The sequence below is a fragment of the Mobula birostris genome, chromosome 7 (assembly GCF_030028105.1).
Source record: "Mobula birostris isolate sMobBir1 chromosome 7, sMobBir1.hap1, whole genome shotgun sequence".
In the NCBI taxonomy this organism is placed as follows: Eukaryota; Metazoa; Chordata; class Chondrichthyes; order Myliobatiformes; family Myliobatidae; genus Mobula; species Mobula birostris.
In genome coordinates, this window is record NC_092376.1 from 24436472 (window position 1) to 24458983 (window position 22512).

Here is a 22512-nt window from a genome sequence, read left to right on the forward strand (position 1 = left end):
CCAGTGACCTGAAAGAACTTTTGCATATGAAGAAGAAAGGCTTCAGGTCTGGAGATAGACAAGAACTGAGGAGAGTACAGAGTGAACTGAGGATAAAGCTGAGGGAGTTCAAAGAATCCTACGAGAGGAAGCAAGAGTACAGGAGCCAGCAGAATAGCATAAGCTATTCGGGCATGACGCAGATCACTGGCTTTGAGGTTAAGGAAAGGAAGATGGAGGGCTGACTGGATACGGCCAACAAATTGAATTTGTTTTTCAACAGGTTCAGCATGGGACCTCCTGGATTGGATGGTATCAGACCTAGGCTACTGAAGGCCTGTGCGACCCAGCTGTCTGGTATTTTGCAGCACCCTTACAATCTGAGTCTGAGTCAGGAAAAGATACCAGTGCTATGGAAGGCTTCCTGCTTGGTTCCTGTACCCAAAAAGGCAACTCCATCTGAACTTAATGACTACAAACCAATTGCCCTCACATCTCATGTGATGAAGGTGCTGGAGAGGCTGGTCCTGACTTACCTTGGACCGCAGATGAGATCTTCATTGGACCCTTTACAGTTTGCCTACCAACCTCATGTGGGAGTGGATGATGCCATCATCTACCTGTTGAGGAGAGCTCACTCTCACCTGGATGATGCTGGTGGCACTGTGAGAATCACTTACTTTAACTTCTCTATTGCCTTCAATACAATCCAGCCATTTCTTCTGAGTGAGAAGCGCAAAGGATGGGCATAGACAAATCCACTATTTCCTGGATTACTGACTACCTGACAGATAGACCCCAGTTTGTACAGCTGGGTAGTTCTCTGTCTGAGATGATGGTGAGTGACACTGGAGCCCCACAAGGGACTATCCTGTCACCATTTCTGTTCACTCTGCACACCTCAGACTTTCAGTACACATCTGAGTCTTGTCACTTGCAGAAGTTCTCCAATGATACTGCTGTGGTTGGGTGTATCGAAGACGGGCAGGAGTCGGAGTACAAAGGACTGGTGGACAAGTTTGTGGAGTGGTGTGAGAGGAATCAGTTGCTCCTGAATGTGGCCAAAACCAGGGAGGTGGTGATTGATTTTAGGAGGAAGAGGACTGTGACAAGCCCTGTATACATTCTGGGAGAAGAAGTTGCGGTGGTGGAGGAGTACGATTACCTGGGTGTTCACCTTGACAACAGACTTGACTGGAAAACCAACACCAAGGCATTTTGCAAGAAGGAGATGAGCAGACTCTATTTTCTAAGGAAGTTGAGATCCTTCAATGTGTGCAGCAAGATGTTGGAGATCTTTTACCAGTCTGTTGTAGCGAGTGCAGTCTTCTTTGCTGCTTTATGTTGGGGGAAGCTGCATTGGTGCTGGTGGTGCAGAAAGTCTAAATAAACTCATCAGAAAGACTGGATCCATCTTTGGCTACAACCCAAACTCGTTTGAGTTTGTGGTGGAGAGGAGATCACTAAACAAACTATTATTCATTATGGACTATCTGGCACATTCTCTCCATGACCTACTAAATAAGCAGCAGGGCACCCTTTCAAACAGCCTCATTTAGCTCTGCTGTCACAAGGATCGTTACAGAAAATCTTTCCTATCAAATGCAAAAAACACATACAACAGCTCACCTCCGTGTGACAGAACACACATCATAGTACAATAGTCTCTGCTTTATTATTTCATACGTTATTGCACATTGGTATATTATCATTCTGTACTTTATTATTAGTTAAGTCTGCACACTGCTAAGTGTGTTTTTAAATGTTTCTGCTGTAACAAAAGAATTTCCCACTCAGGATCAATAAAGCACTGACCATTATTATTATTATTATTATTACAAAATAAGTTGCAATAAACTTAAATTAACCTAAATTAAACATAACATTGTTTAGTGCTATTGAGTCGTCGTCAACTCATAGCAACCCTGCATTGGGTTTTCGTGCCAGGCATTTCTTCTGTGCAGATACTGCTGCTGCTCAGGTTGGGACGCAACTGGATTCGAACTCACGACCATCCACTTCAAAGTCCGGTGCTGATGCCACTACACCACCGGCTATCCCATAACATATATATCCACAAAAATAGACAACACAATGTTCATATCAACTCTAGTACAAACTTGACAGTGAAAACATTTAGGCAGGTACTTGGATAAGAATATTTTGGGGGAGGAAAGGAAGGCAAAAGGGAAAATTTTGGGGGGAAGTTTAGGTCAAATGTAGACAGATGGGACTAATCTAGATAGGAATCTTTGTTGGCATGCACCAGTTGAACTGAAGGGTCTGCTTCTGTGATGTAGGACACTATGACTCTGTAAATTCGGTATCTGTCAGTTAGCAGGTTATATAATCATGGAAGGTATACCTCTGAATCCTAATTATTTACTCCCAAACAAAAAGCAGGTTCTCAAAGCTTCAAAGTAAATTATCTAAGTATGTACACCATATACTATCCTGAGATTTATTTTCTTGCAGGCATTCACAGTTGATCAAAGAAATTCAATAGAGTCAATGAAAAACTACACACAAAGATTGACAAACAATCAATGTGCAAAAGAGAAACTGTTGTGACGAAAGAGGGTTACAAAGAATACACATAGATTAAGATGTTAACTGTCCTGTGCTGGCACCAGTGGGATAAACAGTTGATCTGCCACCTGTCTTCAGGAGAAAGAGAGATAAATAAGACAATGGAGCAGCATTTGGAAATGTTAATGAAGAGACGAGAGAGCTTAACGGAAGGAGACACCGGTCTGGGTATAGTCAAGATCGGCTCCGTTTGAACCCTGAACTGCTTGAAGTGTGATGGACAGGCGATACCCCAGCAGGGGGATAAAAAGGGACAGGTTCGCTAAGGCAGGACACACACATGACACCACGAGGTAACGAGACCCTGGAAGCGGTGCACCTCCCACAAGTCGGTGGGAGTTTTGGAGGGCTGATTGCGGGACCAAGCCATAGACGCATAGGGTGGAAAGGTATGATCGGCGGGAACCTGGTGTGTGTCTGCCCTTGCCTGGGTGCCAGGTTCACTGCAGAGGAACGATCGTATCTGAAACGGAGGGGTCACAGTCGGTGACCTCAGAAGACATTACAAAGGGCTCACCCGAAAGCTGACTGTGAGGAATATCGAAGGTCTGTTTGGAATCCGATTTGAATATTCATTCGCTCTCTCTCCCTCTCCCACGGCGACGGCGATTACTGTGAACTGAACTAAACTGAACACCGTCACTTTAAAACTGGTCATTTACCCCTAGACAATGATAGAGCTTGATTGATCCTATTATCCTAGTTCTGTGTACATGTGTGTTTATTCATTGCTAACCTGTTGCATTTATATCCTTACTATTAGAGTACTGTGTTGCTGATTTCTTTAATAAAACTTTCTTAGTTCCAGTAATCCAGACTCCAACTGAATGGTCCATTTCTGCTGGTTTGGCAACCCAGTTATGGGGTACGTAACACTGTGCAAATACAAAAAAGTAATAATAAACAGATAAATAAACAATACTGAGAATGTGAGTTGTAGAGTCCTTGAAAATGAGTTGTGGAATCAGTCCAGTGTTGAGGTGAGTGAAGTCATGGTTCAGGAGCCCGATGGTTGAAAGGTCATAACTGTTCCTGAAGCTACTGATGTGCAACCTAAACTTTCATCAGGTCTGATGGAGGGTCTCAGCCCAAGAAGTGTCAATTCTTTATTTTTTATCCATAGATGCTGCCTGACCTGCTGTGTGTTCCTCTGGCATTGTGTGTGTGTGTGTTACTCTAGATTTCCATCATCTGCAGAATCCCTTGCATTGAAGTGAATTCAGAACTGGTTTAACCAGACTATTTTTTTAACCCATAACCCCTCAGACTTTCGTGGAAAATGAGTTAGATCGGTGAAAAAAATAGGCTAAAAATGCCCCAAAAGAGTCTGTTGTGTTCAAGTCAATAGAAGACTAAACTGATCAAACAGCTCTCTGCTAGATACAGAATCACATACTGTGAAAATGAATGTTTGATGTGCAGTGACTCTCATTTGTGTCATTTGAAAGCACACTACGTTATAAACACAGGCAGTTGCAGGCTAACTGGTGATCTCAAAGCACATTTGATGTACACTTGGCTTGGCTAGTATTGATTGCCATGGGAATATCCATGGGATGTCGCTGCTGCAATAAATGTGCTTCTTGTTAATCATCTCACTCTATTTTCATTCCATCAATGGGAAAAATTGACAATGGGGGGCTGAAACAATTTTGCCTGTTTAATAACAAGCAAGTTCTTCACATGTCTTAATGACATGTCAAACACCAGAGGACATGCTTTTAAGATTTTAGAGGGGAAGTTTAAAGGTGACATGAGGGGCCACTACCATTGTTTGGTTCCATTGACTTTAATGTTCACATGGATGAGGGAGCATGACCTGGAACCACACCTACTCCTGCCTGTATTTGTAATGTTCTTAATATTATAATTGTAGAATGTACAGTACACAGAAAAAATTCTATCCCTAAGAATCTTGCAGCAAGGAAGAGGCCATTCATTGTAGGCCAATTTATTAAAGGAGTACTGTATCCAATTTGTCCCTCTCCTCTACGTTTCTACATATACTTTAGTTCCAAATGACCATGCTTCACCACTGAATTAGTGTATTTCAGAAATTAGTAAATTTCTGCAAAAATAAATGTTCATTAATAGTTCTTTTCCCAGCCATCTGCAACCTATTTTTTTTTCTGGTTATCAGCCCTTTTGCCCATAGTTCAATATTTCCATTTAATATCAGAGAATGTATACAATACACAACCTGAAATTCTTGTTCTTCGCAGACATCCACGAAACGGAAGAGTACCCCAAAGAATGAGTGACAGTAAAAACGTTAGAACCCCAAAGACCCCATACTCACCCCCACCCACACGCAAGCACCAACAAAGCATCGACCCTCCCCCTCTCCCACTTACTTCAGCAAAAAAAATCAGCACCCTCCGCCCACCAAGCGAGCAATAGCAAAGACCCCAATACAACAAAAACTAGTTGTTCAACTGACACTTCAACATACCACAGGCTCTCTTTCTCCCTAATAAAGGGAAAGAGAGGTGCCCTCCTTTCACACTGAGAGAGGAGGCCAACAAAGACAAACAACTTGATGATTTATGGTTTTAAAGTCTGCTGCATTGCTTCCCTCCCCCACCCCCTGATTCTGCAACTTGAGAACCGGCAACAAACTCTTCCCCACCAATGAGAGAGAGAGAGAGGGAGAGCATGCAATTTGTTGAGAACAGAGCCCCTGACAGCTGATCCGCTGTTCCTGATGTTCTATTTTGTCCCATGATGCTTCAGTCGGTGACACCGGCATAGAATCAGCCCGTCCCCAGGACCACAAGGCCTCTGAGCCCCAAAGGCACATTCGTTTTCTAGGCCGCATCCTTAGGATATTGATAAACGGCCAGTCGGTGAGCCCTGGGAGCAGGTCCCACCACCGCAAAGAACTGAAGTTTGAGTGTTGCTCCAGATCAGGGTCTTTGACACGACCCCACCCACCTTGAAAAGGAAAAAGAGAGACATTAAAGTTAGAAATTAAACTGTTTCTGCAGATAAGCTCGAAGGAGTCACTGTTGAGCACCATAGAAACAATTTCTCTCTTAGCTGTCAACCCTACTGAAAACCTCAAAGTCACATTAAAACATTTTGTACAGCAAAGGGTTAAGTGTAAGTAAACTAGACCTTCTGTAAGGCCTCGTGCTGAAATGATATAAAGCACATGTACAGCAATGGAGAACAGCTCCGTGTTCCCATTGCCTAACAATAAGTGTGAGATTCCACACATTGTTACTATGCTAAATGGTACTACAGAACTTGCTTCTAACATTAGGCTATCAATGCAAGTTTATTCATTCTGACATTTTTTATTCACAGTATGTTATAGTAACACACAATTGGTGTAATTCTTCTTGTACTTGCTGAAATTAGTAGTTGGATTTTTATTGTGTGTGATCATCCCATTTGTAATACCCCATTGTTGACAACAGTGCAGATTGAAGGTTGCGAAGAAATTTCTACCATAACCACTAGAGGTCTCTAAATTCTTGCTCTGATAATTCCCAGTGCTCCAAGTCTAGTAACTGAAAACTATGTAAATCCCAATTTATCAATTGTTTTAGCGGTTAATATTTTGGGGTTAATTGGGTGTCAATACAGATTTTGAATTCTATTTCATATGATCGATATGATCACTGCCTGGTATGGGAACTGCACTTTCCTCAATCGCAGGACTCTGTAGAGAGTGGTGCGGACAGCCCAGCGCATCTGTAGATGTGAACTTCCCACTATTCAGGACATTTACAAAGACAGGTGTGTAAAACAAGTCCGAAGGATCATTGGGGACCCGAGTCATCCCAACCACAAACTGTTCCAGCTGCTACCATCCAGGAAATGGTACCGCAGCATAAAAGCCAGGACCAACAGGCTCCAGGACAACTTCTTCCATCAGACCATCAGATTGATTAATTCCCGCTGATACAATTGTATTTCTATGTTACATTGACTGTCCTTTTGTACATACTATTTATTACAAGTTACTATAAATTAAAAATTTGCACATTTAGACGGAGATGTAACGTAAAGATTTTTACTCTTCATGTATATTAAGGATGTAAGAAATAAAGTCAATTCAATTCAGTTAACTGTGGATAGACCTTTTACCCTGCCAGTAGAAATCAGCTAGATCTTTTGATGTTTGAAACTGCACTGTGAGATAATAGCACACTAATACTTAGTACATTTGTTTGAAATCACTCTCTATTGCAGGACAGCCATTGACCCATCTTAAACAAATGAGGAAGGCTTTGCACCAGAATACAGAGGGAAATCAGAATACAGTAAGCTAGACCCTACAGGTTCTGCACATACATAACCTGCCTTAATGACTATCGTCCAATAGCACTTATAGCCACTGTGGTGAAGTACTTCGAGAGATTCAAAGTTCAAAGTAAAATGTATTACAAGAGTGCGTACATGTCACCACATACAACACTGAGACCATTTTTTATGGGCATATTTAGCAAATCCATAGAACAGTAAACAGATTCAATGAACAACAAACTGTGCAAAAGCAAATATAAATAAATAGCAATAAATAACGAGAGCATGAAGTAACAAGATAAAGAGACCTTAAAATGAGACCATCGGTGTAGGAACACCAGAAATAAAATGAGCATAGCTATCCTCTTTTGGTCCAGATCCTGATAGTTGACGGGTAGTGACTGTTTTTGAATCTGGTGGTGCGAGTCCTGAGGCTCTTTTACTTCCTCCTACCTGATGGCAGCAGTGAGAGAAGAGCATAGCCCGGGTGGTCATGAAATATCAATTACTACCTGAGTCACTACTCTGATCCACTCCAGTTTGCGTTCCGTCGCAACTAATCAACAGCAGATGCCATTTCATTGACACTTCACTCAGACCTGGAACATACATGCACATTGGTAGTAAGTTTACTTCGAACTTTGAACCCATGTGTTTTTAGTACAGTGAGAAAAATGATTACACCTACCTCCATCGCCCTGTGAGGAAGCAGCTCTACTAGCTGTGGCACTGTCCTGCACCATCTCCACTGTGCCAAACTGTGTACAATGTGCCACGTTCCACTCTCTTGATCCTTTCCACTCTATAAATCGAATTGCGAATTTTATGTCAAAGTTCATAAAGTTCAAAGTAAATCATTACCAAAGTACATATGTCACCATCTACTACCTTGAGATTCATGTTCCTGCGGGCATTCACAGTAAATACAGTAATCAAATCAATGAGACACTGCATACAAAGACGGACAAACAACCAAAGTGCAAAAGACAAATTTTGTAAATACAAAACAAAACAATAACAAATCATATTGAGAACATGAGTTGCAGAGTCCTTGAAAGTGAATCCAAGGGTTGCTGTTATGCCTTGTAAATCCAGAAACTAATCGAAAGAATAACATAGGAGCCAGGGATTCTTGTCTACTGAGTTTTTCTTTAGTGAGGCATGCACATATTTTATGGTGGCAAAATAACACAGACACATACATATTTCATGGTGGAGTAATGATGCAAGCCATTCACATACTTCTTACATGTAACCCATAAGGAATTGTGTAAACAAAGAATGTTTAATCAAATGAAATTTTCACAATATTACTCAAATATTACTGAAATATTAAATACACTACAGTTGTGCAATCAGTTCAGTGTGGGGCTAACTTAATGCAGGCTCCACATGCCGAATTTATGGTGTTAACCACTGGAGAGTTGAGAAAGTTCACAGGTCATCATCAGACTAAGAGCATGTGAACACATGAACAGGAATTATCCTCTCAAAAACTCTCCACTCTTCAGTCAGATCATGGCTGATCTGATTGGCACCTCAGCTCCTGAGTTTGTATCTATCCAAAGTAATATTTCACCTCCTGGAGTATCAGGAACAGAATCTATGAGAACAGATTGTGATTTCTAAATCTGTGTAGAGTTCTAAACTTCCCCGTAACTAAAGAGGAGAAAGTCAACAGCTTTGTGTGGCTAATGAAAATTGTAAAAACTGCAGATACAGGAAATCTGAGAAATAAACAAAATTTCGTCAAAACTGAGCAGGTCTGTGGAAGGGGAAGCAACTATTGTTTCAGGTCAGGATCCTTTTATCAGAACTGAGAAAAAGAGAAGCAAGTTAGTTTAGGGAGCAGAGTGGGTGGTGAAGGTGATAGGTAGAACAAAGGGAGCCATAGCTTTCATCCCAACAGTATCCACAATCTGTCAGGAAATGTAGAGGAGACTTGACCCAAAAGCAGAGCAGCAAAGACAATTTAGCAGTAAACAATATTTTATTAATAAACTGCAAAATAACAAGCCACGAGGGCCCACAAAGACAACAGGTACTTAACACAACAAGGCTGGACGGTGAACGAATGAACAAAGAACTGTAGATGAGAGCTGGGTTTCAATAGGCTGCAGGAGGTGAATTGAAAACAAGTGACGGGTGATTCCTATCAGCTGGACGGAGACTGGGAGGTGCCTGGCTACGCAAGTCAGACACAATCAGCAGATTTGAGTCCTGATGAAGGGTCTTGGCCTGAAATGTCAACTGTTTACTCCCCCCCATTGATGCTACCTGACCTGTTGAATCCCTCCCGTATTTTGTGCCTTGTCCCACAATCAACAATTGTCCTTTTTTCCATCCTATAGTGCTAGACCACAGACAAATTTTTCCCTCCATTCTCATCCACTTTGAGCATTCCAAAGGGGTCGTCGTATCACTTCTTGGTCCACTGTTCTCTCTGCTCCATTCACTCCTATTTAAATACTAGTTACTCATTGCTTCGCCTTGTAGTAACCCATCATTTCTTCTTATAACCCATCATTTATTCTTATATTTGCAGGTGCGCCAATATCTACTTCTTGTTTTTGGCTCTTTTGAATTGGGTCCCTGTTGTCGAAGCATTCAGGAAAGATATCACCATGATCCCATTAGTTCTCGTTCTGGGTTTTGTCGCGATCAAGGATGCCATCGAAGACTTTAGAAGATACAGATTTGACCGAGCACTCAACCATCAAACAGCCAAAGTGTGGGACAGGTATTTAAGTACCATGATTATAGAGCTTGGATGCATAACACTTAAGATACAAAAGGATTTTCAGGAACTTATCAGTAACTAAACAGTTTATCTTTTCAATGTATTTTGCACTTTGGAAGAAGGAATAAAGGTATAGTCTATTTTCTAAACAGGAAGCAAATTCTCATGAAGGATTCCCTGAGAGTTAACTTGCAGGTTGAGTCTGTAATAATGAAGCCAAATGCAATGTCGGCATTCATTTCAAGAGGACTAGAATATATGAGCAAGGATGTAATGCTGAGGCTTTATAAGGCACTGGTCAGGTAGCACTTGGAGTATTGTGAGCAGTTTTGGGCCCCTTATCTATGGAAGATAAGGGCATTGTGCTGGCATCAGAGAGGGTCCAGAGGAGGTTCTTGAGAATAAACCCTGAAATGACAGGATTAACATATGGGGAGCATTTGATGGCTCTGGATCTGTAGTCGCTGGAGCTTAGAAGAATGAAGAGGCCTTATTGAAATCTATTGAATAGTGAAAAGCCTAAATATAGTGGATGGGGAGAGGATGTTTCCCGAAGTGGGGGAGTCTAGGATCAGAAGGCACAGACTCACAACAGAAGGACACCACTTTAGAACAGAGATGAGGAAGAATTTCTTTATCTTGTGAGTGGTGAGTCTGTGGATGCCAAGTTATTGGATATATTTAAAGTGAAGGTTAATAGGCTCTTGGGCAAGAAGGCAGGAAAATGGGTTTGAGACGGATAATATTGGTGGAATGGCAGAGCAGAGTCAATGGGCTGAATGGCCTACTTCTGCTTCTATCTCTTATGTTTTCTTCAAAAAATTGAAGCTGGTTACCTGCCAACAGTTAGAGCACTTCTCACTGTAGGTGGGCCTTAAAAGTGAAAGAATGTCTCTAAATTGGGTGCCTTCCTTCAGATAAATTTCTAAAATCTGTCAAATAGACAGTATATTTCTTGATTGAAAACTCTTTCAAATTAACTTTCTCCTGCAATTTTTTTGAGATTTAGCCTCAGAAAATTAATTGGAAAAGATATTAATCTCTTGCGTGTATGATTTGCTGTCCACTGTGAATCTCTTTGTTGTATGTCTACCCTAAATAAATTGAAATCTTCTCTTTGAAGGGAGTTAAGACTTTATCTCGTTGCTTCCCCTCTGTGATCTCTGCTACTCTCTGACTCTTTAACCAGGTGCTCACCCAGATTCACTACCACAGCCATGTATCCTTCCTGGGCCTATCACCTGCCAGCTTGTACTTCTTCCCCCTCTCCCCACCTTCTTATTCTGCCTTCTTCCCCTTACCTTTCCAATCTGGGTGAAGGTCTTGATCTGAAATGGCGACTGCATATTCCTCTCCATAGATGCTGCTTGACCTACTGAGCTCCACTAGCATTTTGAGTGAGATACTAAGGAAAATGCATGGATGTTTTTTCCAAAACATTCCCAATTCATTCTGAAGTGTATTTCCTTATGTTATGTCTCCAATTGTTGCCATAAACTCATGCACTGAGAAATCCCATGAACAGCACGCTTGGTCATTGATTAGTAATGTGTTTTGATCGGTAGTCTGGTGATAAGAACATCAGAGAAAGATCGTCCCCTTCTTCACACAGTGCAATGTATCCTCATGCCATTTGAACAGTAGAAAGGATCCCAATTCAATTAGCACTTAATCTAATATATAGCACCTTCCAAACCCTGGAGATTGAAATACAAATTTCTAGGGACGATACCTTGGTGCATTACACTGCCAGCAGTACTTTCTCTCAGGTGAGAGCCTGTCAAGTAGAGGCCCTTCTCTCTGTCTCTGTCTCTCTGGTGTATGTGACCCTCAGGTTCTGTTGACTGCGTAAGTCTAGGGAAGACAATCTCTGGCCCAGCCAAGTGGGCGAGTCCACCCAGAAACCCCCTGTTTGTGCGAATGTTGCGTGATTTGTTACCCTATTACAAATCAGTACCACGAGATAACAGTACACCGCATACAATTAAACGATTTAGCTTCATAATTCTTAATTTGACTACAGGGTTAGTGAAGAAAAAGCAAAAAAGAAAAGGGCCCATTTTAATGAAACAGTCTAATGTTCACAAGTCGAAGCTCACGGTTTCCCCTTCTCCGATTGTCCATCAAATTCCCCGGGCTTTGTCAACTGCCGGCCCCACTCCAAGTCCATCCTATGATCTCTCCTCTTCTGCGTCCTCTCTTTCCATCTCCCGCCGAACAAAACACCTAGATCACCTTGGTGTCAGGCACACAGCACAAAAACATACTCCCTTCATTGGACAGCTCACATTCCAAAGCACCCATTATCCTTAACCATAACCCAAACATCGCTTCTACAGAAAGATCATTACGTTAGCAGTGAAACCTTTCCCAGGGTGTTACATGTACATAAAGGATCCGATTCTAACAGATCTTATAGCAAGAGAAAGCCATATGGTTCCTCCAATCTGATCCACCATCTACCAAGTTCACAGTTGATCAGATCTTGGCATTACAAAGAGTGTCGATGAGCAGAGGGATCTTGGAGTCTGTGACGAAGGCCCATCACTAACTACAGACAGCACATGGCGCACTCAGTAAAAACACTCATCCCCAGCAGTAATAGACACTGGGTCTGAAACAGAGCTTGCTGCACAGAGCTGTCTCATTATAGAGGCAGCAGCTACCTGCACAGGTGTGCTGATGGTGGAGGATACCATCTTTAATTGGATAATTGAGTTAATCAGCTTTTGGTTGGTCTAGGGGGAGGGGCTTAGCAGTTGTAAACCTCAGGTTACGAAGGCTTTGGAGTTAGTTTTCTTTTGTGTTTAGTCTGAGGGTGGCTATATATATTTATTGGGTTTTTTTTCCAGTTTTTGTCTTGTTTTGAGGTAAATAAAAGCACCTCAATCTATTTTTGTGACTCAAGCCATCTGGTTATTTTTCTTAAACAATTGACCCGCAGTTTTTTGTGACACAGCCCAAGTTCGTAGCTCCTTGAAGGTGACTACACAGGTTGATAGAGTTGTTGAAAAAGGCATACAGCATGCTTGTGTTTATTTGTCGAGATATTGAGTTCAAAAGTCAGGAAGTTATGGTGCAGTTTTATGAAACTCTAGTTTGGCTGCTTTTGGAGTATTGCATGCAGTTCTTTGGTAGGGAGTTCTTCCTATTACAGGAAGGATGTCAAGACTTTGGAGTGTGTGCAGAAGAGGTTTACCAGGATGTTGCCTGGATTACAGGGCATGTGCTGTAAGGAGAGAGGTTGGACAAACTTGGGTTGTTTTCTCTAGAACAGCAGAGGCTGAAGGGAGATCTGATAGAGAGCTATAAGATTATGAGAGGCATAGATACTGTAGGCAGACAGTATTCTTTCCAAGGGTTGAAATGTCTAATGCCAGAGGGCACACACTTAAAGTGAGAGGGTATAAAAGGAGATGTGAGGGGCAAGTTTTTTTCTACACAGATTGGTGGGTGCCTGGAATGCACTGCCTGAGGTGATGGTAGGGGCAGATACATTAGAGACTTTTAAAAGACTTTTAGATAGGCACATTAATGTGAGGAAACTGGAAGATTATATACCTTGTGTAGGCAGAGGGGATTAATTTAGTTGGCCATTTGATTACTAATTTATTTAGTTCGACACAGCATTGTGGGTGAAATGCCCGGTTCCTATGTTGTATTGTTCTGTGTTCTGCCTAAAAGTTCAGGTCCTAAAACCAATATCAGAATGTTTCTGATAAATGACCAGCAACATTCACACTGTTTCTCTTCTCTGATGCTCCCAGACCTGCTGTGTCGAGGCAGTATCAGATAAACTTGCCATCCACCCGAGCAGGGAATCTCTGCAGATAATCGATCTCCAGTTGTGTAATCCATTTGAAACAGTTTAAATTGTTTAGTCATACAATGGATCTTGTCGGCCCTTAACTGATGGAGAGGAAAACAACGGAGATAATTCTGTACAGCAGTACCGAACTTGCAGCATCAAAAAGGAACTCAGTGGGTCAGGCAATACTGTATCTACAGACAGAATTGGAGAGCTGAATTTCAGATTGAGACCCTTTACCTGGACTGCCCAGGCTCATTACAAAAGCTACTCTACGTAAGTGGGTCAATCCCAGTTACAGGCTGATGTTAGAAAATCACCGTATGGCCTGCATTGTAAACTGTACAGACTGCTGAAGTTCAGAGTTTGTCTGGCCTCATGACCTACAACGTACACTATGCATTACAGCAATGAGCTGAGCTGAAGGCTAACCATGGCCCCCCACACACACACAACCCTAGAATGGAAACAGGCTCTTCAGCCCATCAAGTCTAGTCTAGACATCAACCGCCCATTTATACCAAGCACATATTTGTCCACTTTTTTCATTCTCACAAATTCCAATCAATTTTCCTTTTCCTAGATTGTTATTATTTTTATTAATTTATTGAGCAGAAAAGCCCTCTGACCCTTCGAGCCACGCTGCCAATTTAACTCCAGCCCAATCACAGGACGAATTAACCTGCCCACCGGTGTGTCTAGCAATCACCTATACAAGAGGATCAATTTACAGTAAAACCTCACAATTCCTGGAATAAACCTGGATAGTTAGTGGGAGAGCATGCAAACTCCAGGCAGATAGCAGCATAAGTCAGGACTGAACCCATGTCGCTGGTGTTGTGAGGCAGCGACTCCACTGACTGTGCCGCTGTGAGGTTCTTTTGTGTCAGGCCCTGTTGCAGTTTCAACTCACAGATCCCAATTGGCACTTTCATATTTATTTTCACATTCAAGTATTGTCGTCATCATCGTGGCTATCCCTCGAGGTTGAGGATGATGGTCTTCGTTCTGACTAAGTGGCCCACAGATCGAGGACACCTGTGCATGTATTTGTTTAACGTGTACTCGATGTTGCACTCCAAGAAGCACACGATACTTCACAAATCAATCAATTGATTCCTGTGGCATGGAAACCACGACGATTGGAGCTGATGGATTTGTTGCAGCCTTCATCCACCTTCACAGCCATTAAGTTCAAAGTAACTTCGTCCGCCTGTTCCACCGTTGAGGTCTTGGTTGGATTGTTCTTTGTCAGGGACCTCACCCTCGACCTTACCGCCATGGGCGACCCTACCAGGAGCGTAGTTCCAGACGGCATCGCTCTCGGGATCCCAGGACCACACAAGCTTCTCCACCATGACAAGGTGACAATCCATGGAGAAGATTCAAGTGTCACTGGCAAGGCAAACATTTATAATTCATCCTGATTTACCCTTTGGAAAGTGATGGTGAGACATTTTGCCCTTGAGATGGTGAACCATTTTCTTAAGCACTTCCCGTGTTTTGATGCAGATGTTCCCACAATGCTGTTGGGAATGACATCCAAGGATTTAGTAGTAGCAGTAGTAGTAGTCATACTTTATTGATCCCGGGGGAAATTGGTTAGAGCCACTGATGATGAAGAACCAGTGATATATCTTCAAGTCAATATGCTGTGCATCTTGGAGGGGAACCTGAGGGTGGTGGTGTTCCCATACACTTGCAGGTATTGTCTTTGAGAGCAAAGGTTATTTTATTTACTTAGAGATGCAGCACATTAACAGGGCCTTCTGGACAATATAAGACCATGCTAGCCAGCTACAGCCATACATCATTTGTAATGTGAGAGGAAACTTACACAGCCATGAGGAGAACGTACAAACTCCTTATAGACAGAAGCGGAATTGAACCCAGGTGGCAGGGGCTATAAGAGTGTGACACCAATTACTACGCTACTGTGCAGCATCCCCCTGTTGCAGATTTGGGAGTTGCTGTCACAGTATTTGTATGAGTATCTGCAGTGAATCTGTACAGAATAGTTAAAGTGCTTTCATAGATGTTACCAATGATCTGCAAGATAGGGCACTTTCAGATATTAAAAAATTATTCAACCTCTAATTTCTACAAAGGACACCTAAACTTACTTTGTTAGGTATCTTCTGTACTTAATATGTGGCTACAGAGTGTATGCTCATGGTCTTCTCCTGCTGTAGCTCATTGACTTCAAGATTCAATGTGTTGTGCATTCAAGGATGCTCTTCTGCACAGCACTGTTATTAACACATGGTTATTTGAGTTATGGTCACCTTCCTGTCAGCTTGAACCAGTCTGGCCATTCTCCTCTGACCTCTCCCATTATCAACACATTTTTGCCCACTTTTTGCGTGGCCAAGTGGTTAAGGTGTCGGTCTAGTGATCTGAAGGTTGCTAGTTCGAGCCTCAGCTTAGGCAGCGTGTTGTGTCCTTGAGCAAGGCACTTAACCCCATATTGCTCTGCGACGACACCGGTGCCAAGCTGTATTGGCCCTAGTGCCCTTCCCTTGGACAATGTCAGTGGCGTGGAGAGGGGAGACTTGCAGCATGGGCAACTGCCGGTCTTCCATACAACCTTGCCCAGGCCTGCGCCCTGGAAACCTTCCAAGACGCAAATCCATGGTCTCACGAGACTAACGGATGCCTACATTTGCCCACAGAACTGCAACTCACCGGATGTTTTTTTCTTTCTTTTATGCACCATTCTCTGTAACTTCTAGAGACTGTTGTACATAAAAATCACAGGAGATCAGCGATTCTGAGATACTGACACTACCCCGCCTGGCACCAACAATCATTCCACAGTCAAAGTCACTTAGATCACATTTCTGCCCCGTACTGATGTTTGAGCTGAACAACAGCTGAACCTCTTGACCATGTCTGCATGCTTTTATACACTGAGTTGCTGCCACATGATTGGCTGATTAGATATTTGCATTAACGAGCAAATGTACAGGTATACCTAATAAAATGGCCACTGAGTGTTCATGGCAATTACCAAACATTTCAGACGTTGCTTTAATTATTTATTTTACAGATTATTCAACATTATTTGCAGTTTCTCTTACTCTTGTTTCTCTTCCCATTCCGGGCAGCACTTCTGTTCTTCCCTCCTTTCACACCGCTGACTAACAGATCCCACAGAAAAACTCGATTGCTCATTCAACTGAAAGCCACCACGTGAGCGACCATGTAAATTTAGCACGGCCAGTATTTATTTCTAGCACTGAATTTTAATGGTGTGTGTAAAAAAAGCATGTTTTCCAGGTATGACATCAGGGATATTTCTTTGGTTGAAAATGAAAAAATCGTACCCTAAGAATAGTATTGATGAAGCTCTAGAGACATTTTGTCTGTTGTTTCTTCCACCTAGCACTGTTGCCACAGGGATACCTGCTCCCTGCACGGACACTATATTTAACCTGGGGTAACAAGGTTGTTAGATCTGGCAATAGGCGCAGTTTTTTTCCAACTTATAGCACTCCTCAAATCAAAGTTCAACCATCAGTTTTCCAAGCACAACACTTCTCTGTATCTAATATGTTTAAGTATAATTGGATATAATAAAGGCTTGTTCCATTGGCAAACATATTTAAAATGTGCATATCTGTTTATACATGCAGTCTAATTCCAGGTAGATGGTAATTCTGTTGTACAAATGAGATATGTGATTGCAATGAACCACATTATGGCTTCAGGTTTGAAAATGAGACAAATAATTCATTGCAGCCTTGGTCATTAGCAGCTGTTTCCAGAAGGGTACATGAGAATCCGTTTCCTTGGGGAAACCGTATTTGTATACCAACTTCAAAGTAAAGGGTTCAAAGGTGGGTAATATTAAGTGCTCCCCATAAGCATGAAGTTATTATTTCTGGTGCTCATTACTAACTAAGCAATCCACAATGTTCTGCTGATGCTGCTGCTGTGCATTCAGTCTGCTTGACAGGACTAATTGCTTGAAAATAACAGGCGCAGTCTCCCTGATGGCTCAGCAAGTTTATAGAGGGAGTCACACAGAAACTGCAGAATGCAATTCGTGACCCCACTCTGTGTGCACTACCTGTACAAGGTGGATTTGTGGCTTATCCCTCCTTGTTTTTCCCTGGTGCCTATCTTCCACTCGATTCCTGATTGACATATCTTCCTTTGTTTATTTACAGGGCGTGGGTATCACCATCAAGAGCATTATTGATTGTCCATCCTTAACTGCTCTTACAAACCTAGTAATGAACCACATTCATGAACTGCTGCGAAGTTGTCCTATTGATGCCCAATAGGTCAATATAACTATTGAATTTTTTAATGAAGAAAGCATTGATTTCTCTAATTTCCAGTAATTTTCCATCCCCCCCACCCACTTCCTTCTTCTATTCCCCACACTGGCTCCGTTTTACCTCTTCTCTACCTGCCTATCACCACCCCCAATGCCTCCCTCCTTCCTTTGCTTATATGGTCCATTCTCTTCTCCTATCACATTCCTTCTTTACACCTTTACCTTGTCCACCTATCGCCTCCCAGCCTCTCACTCCATCCTCCTTCCCCCACTCACTTATCCTTCCCCTCACCGGGGTTCACCTTTTAGCTTGTATTCCTTCCCCTCCCCCCCACCTTCATATTCTGGCCTCTTCCTGCTTCCTTTCCAGTCCTGAAGAGGGGTCTCAGACCGAAACATTCACTGCTTATTCCTTTCCAAAGACACTGCTTGATCTGCTGATTCCTTCAGCATTTTGTATCAGTTACTTTAGATTTCCGGCACCTGCAGAAGAAAAAAAAATCCCTCCCCTTCTCCTCATCCTCTATTCCCTAGTCTGGCTTTTTACCTCTTCTCACCTGCCTATCACTACTCCCGGGTCACCTCCACTCTAAACTTCTCCCATAGTCTGCTCTCCTCTCCTGTTAGAATCCTTCTTCTCCAGCCCTTGACCTTTCCCACCCACCTGGCTTCACCTATCACCTTCCAGCTAACACCCTTTCCCTCACCCCACCTTTTTATTCTGGTGTCATCCCCCTTCCTTTCCAGTCCTGAAGAGGGGTCTTGGCTCGAAACGTCGACTGTTTATTCATTTCTATAGCTGCTGCCTGGCCTGCTGCGTTCCTCCAGCATTTTGTGTGTGTGTTGATTTGCAGAATCGCAAGTGTTCACAATGAAGAAAGCAGTGTTTTTGCAAGCCGGAAAGACGTCTGACTAGGAGAAAAACTGGCAGGTGGTAGTGCTCATTTTATTCTCCTGCCTGTGTACCTCTTGGCCTTAGAGGTTACAGGTAGGAGACATGCCATTGCAATCTGTTCTTAGGCCGTCCCTTGGGACAAATAATGATTGGCTTCTCCTACCATTCTATGGTGACTAATGAGTCCCATGTGCAGGTTATAGACTTTACTATGGGCAGAGACTGCAGGAGGAGTAGTGGCAAGTAAATGCTGAGCATCTTGTCAGTGATTAACACTGCATCTCCTATGGCCCGCTGACAGAGGGAGCTGAATGTTTTGGATACTGGGTGGGGTGCCAATCAGATATGATTTTGAGGCACTGAGTCATGTCGGCCCACCCTCCTCTAGGCAAGTGGAGAAAGCTGTACAATATTCCTGACCTTTGCAGATAATGGGAAATAATAGAGGAAATTAGGAGGTGAGTCACTTTTTTAAAAATTTATTACCAGGATGTGGATCTTGTTGGGAATGCTGATATTTATTAGCCACCCCTCACTGTCACTGCATTGAGGAGGTAGTTAAGAATTTTTGGGATTGGAGTCACATTTTTTAAGGATGATTATTTTCCTTCCCTTAGGGACATACTGTAAGTGAACCAGATGGTGTTTTGATAACAATTCAGTAACTGTATGGCTATTCTGTCTGTTAGATTTATTTATTTTTCCAAATTTAAGTTCCCAACTGTCTAAGTGGGATTTGAACTCACAGGATTAATTGTCTAGAACTCTGCCTGTCCTCTAATTTAACCATGATACCGTCATACCATGATTACCATCTGATTTTCTCTCTTGAACTCTACACATTTCTCACTGCCTCAGCCAATATAATCAGCGAGCCCACTCTTTTTAACATTTTCTCTTTGACTTCTCTCAAGGACATTCTTTCTTCTCTCTCCCATCCAGCAGAAGGTGTAAAAACCAGAGAGTCCATACCACCAAGATGAACGGTAGCTTCTAGCCCACTGTGAAAAGATTATTAAATGGTCCTCTGGAGGGTAGAGTCTTGCCCTCACAATCTACCTTGTCATGGCCTTGCTCCTTATTGCCTGCCTGAAATTCACTTTACCTGTAACCTTAGCACTTTATTCTGTGTAACACACACAAAATGCTGGAACTCAACAGGTCAGGCAGCAGCTATGGAGGTGAATGAACAAGCAACATTTCAAGCTGAGACCTTTTGTCAGGAGTGAAAAGGAAGGGGGAAGAAGCCAGAATAAGAAGGTGAGGCAGGGAAAGAATACAAGTTGGCAGTTGATGAGTGAAACCATGCGAAGTGGGGGAGTGGGGAATGAAGTAAGAAACTGGATGTGATAGGTGGAAAAGTTAAAGGGCTGAAGAAGAAGGAATTTGATAGAAGAGGAGCATGAACTATGGGAGAAAAGAAAGGAGAAGGGGCACCAGAGGGAGGTGACGGGCAGGTGAGGAGAAGAGAAGGGGTAAGCAGGGAGTCAGAATGGGGAATACAAAAAAGAGAGAAGGGGGAGGATGGAGAGATTACCAGGTTAGAGAAGTCGGTGTTCATGCCATCAGGTTGGAGGTGACTCATACAGAACATGAGGTGTTCGTTATTGTTTTTCCTTGTACTACCTCAAAGCACTAATGTGATGAAATGAGCTGTATGGATGACATGCAAAACTGTTTTTATCACTTTATTTTGATGCATATGACAATAATAAACTTTTAATTCACCATTTTCCCTTCCCTGGCCAACACCTGACCTTCCCTTGTAGCCAAGTGTTTATGTGACTGATTCCACTAACTTTCTGATCAAATATAGAACCCAGCCACAACTGAAGTCCTCGTTCAAATTAATTTGACATTTCTAATCTTGGCTCTCTGGATGGCGATCTCCTGCTTACTTCTCTCTAACAGTTAGTCTTCTGGTTTCCATGAATGGATTTACAACATAATGCTCACAAAATAAACTCATTCCAGGGAATATTTAGCTTTCCCTGCCTTCGCAATGACTTCCTCTAAAATAAATGGAGGTAAAGTGTGAAGTGTAGGTCACTCTTCCCCTGCTAAGCCTGCTGTCAGTTCTATCAAGAATTCATAGTACTTCTGAACGTCCCTTGCACGCAGAAACTTAGAAAGTCATTCAAAGCAATAAATTAAAAATGATTTTAAAAAAGAACTAAAATACTAAAGGAAAATCAAAACATAAATATTTAATCAAACTTAATTCGTTCAATGAGTCGGAATTACCTAGTGATTTTTTTTTAATATTCACACAGCCTATTCAAGTGAATGGAGTCTCACCAGCTCTCAGCTGGCATTGGTTCAACAAGACGTCTCTTCAGTGTCAATGCGGAGTAATTGCATTGCACTAAAGTCTATCACCAAAGACGTCAGCATCATGCTTCTGCTATTGCACTAAAGTCCATCACCAAAGACGTCAGTATTTCTTTGCACTGTCATATGGTTGAAATATTAAACATAATCATTGTCCACCATCTCAAGTGGATATAAACATCCCACTCAAATTCTATAACACAGAGCAGCAAAGGTATCCCAGTCTCCAGGCCAATGTTAATCCTTCAACTGTCATCCAGAAATGCAATAAACGGATATTACCAAGTTTTTTTTAAAAGAAGCTTTTCTGTGTAAATTGGTTGCTTTTTTTCCTATGTTACTTTAAGACCATAAGACTGTAAGAGTTAGGCCACTTGGCCCATCGAGTCTACTCCACCGTTCTATCATGGCTGGTTTATTATCCCTCTCTGCCCCATTCTCCTGCCATCTGCCAATAACCTTTGACATCCGCACAAATAAAGAATCTTCACGTTAAATATATCTGATAATCTGGCCTCTACAGCTGTCTGTGGCAATGAATTCCTCAGGTTCACCACCCTTTGGTGAAAAAAATTCCTCCTCATCTCTGTTCTAAAGGGATATCTTTCTCTTCTGAGGCTGTACCCTCTGATCCTAAACTCTCCCACTGTTGGACATATTCTCTCCACACCCACTCTAGGCTTTTCAATCTCCGATAGGTTTCAAGGAGATTTCCGCTCATTCTTCTAAACTCCAGCGGGTACAGGTCCAGAGCTATTAAATGTTCCTCATATGTTAACCCTTTTGTTCCCAGGATCATTCTCGTGAACTTCTTCTGAACCGTCTCCAATGACAGCACGTCTTTTCTTAGGTAAGGAGCCCAAAGCTGCAGTCTAATCAATGTCTTATAAAGATCAGAGAATCAACTTTAAAGCAAATAAAATTTACTGTGATCTACTTTGTAACACCATGGGATTATTAAAGGTGTTATACTGTATAAATTCAAGATCTGCAGACCATTGCAGAGTGCTTCAGATAATATAATGGACAAGAGCATTGAAAACTCACTTACAGCATCAAGGTGTTACAGTGAAGAGTCAAGGTTAACAACGCAGAACTTCTCCAAAAGAGAACACTGGCACATCCAGTCTACTGGCTTAAATGTATTGTGCACAAAATTATATCAGTTGGAACAGAGTTAGAGCTGATCACAATCTTTTTTTATGATAAATTCTGAGTCATAATTGGTAACTTTGCAGAAAGAAAGGTGTGGACCATAAGACCTAGAACATAGGAGCAGGATTAGGCCATTCAGCCCATGGAGTCTTCAGTGATGGACTTTTGTGCAATAGTAGAAGCATGAAACTATGCAATTACTCCGCATTTACAATGAAGTAACGTCTTGTTGAACCAATGCCAGCTGAGAACTGGTGAGACTCCATTCGCTTGAATAGGCCGTGTGACTATAAAGAAAATCACTAGGTAATTCAGACTTATTGAATTAATTAATAACCATAACAGACTCAGTGAAAGATTACCCAACTAGGGTGTTCAACCAGAGTGAAAAGTGGACCTGCTGAACAACTTTTAACTAGAGTGAAGTGAGTATACAGAAGGATCTGCCAGAGGATTGGTTAAGGCAGTTGCAGTAG

The 22512-nt window shown here is 42.2% G+C and overlaps 1 protein-coding gene across 1 annotated transcript in view; it reads left to right on the top strand.

Moving 5' to 3' along the window:
* Positions 1-22512, top strand: part of atp10a (ATPase phospholipid transporting 10A) — a 437297-nt gene that overhangs the window by 88313 nt on the left and 326472 nt on the right. The window contains exon 4 of the mRNA XM_072262735.1: positions 9368-9562. Coding sequence (XP_072118836.1) covers positions 9368-9562 — 195 coding nt within the window. The remainder of the gene's footprint in view (positions 1-9367; positions 9563-22512) is intronic.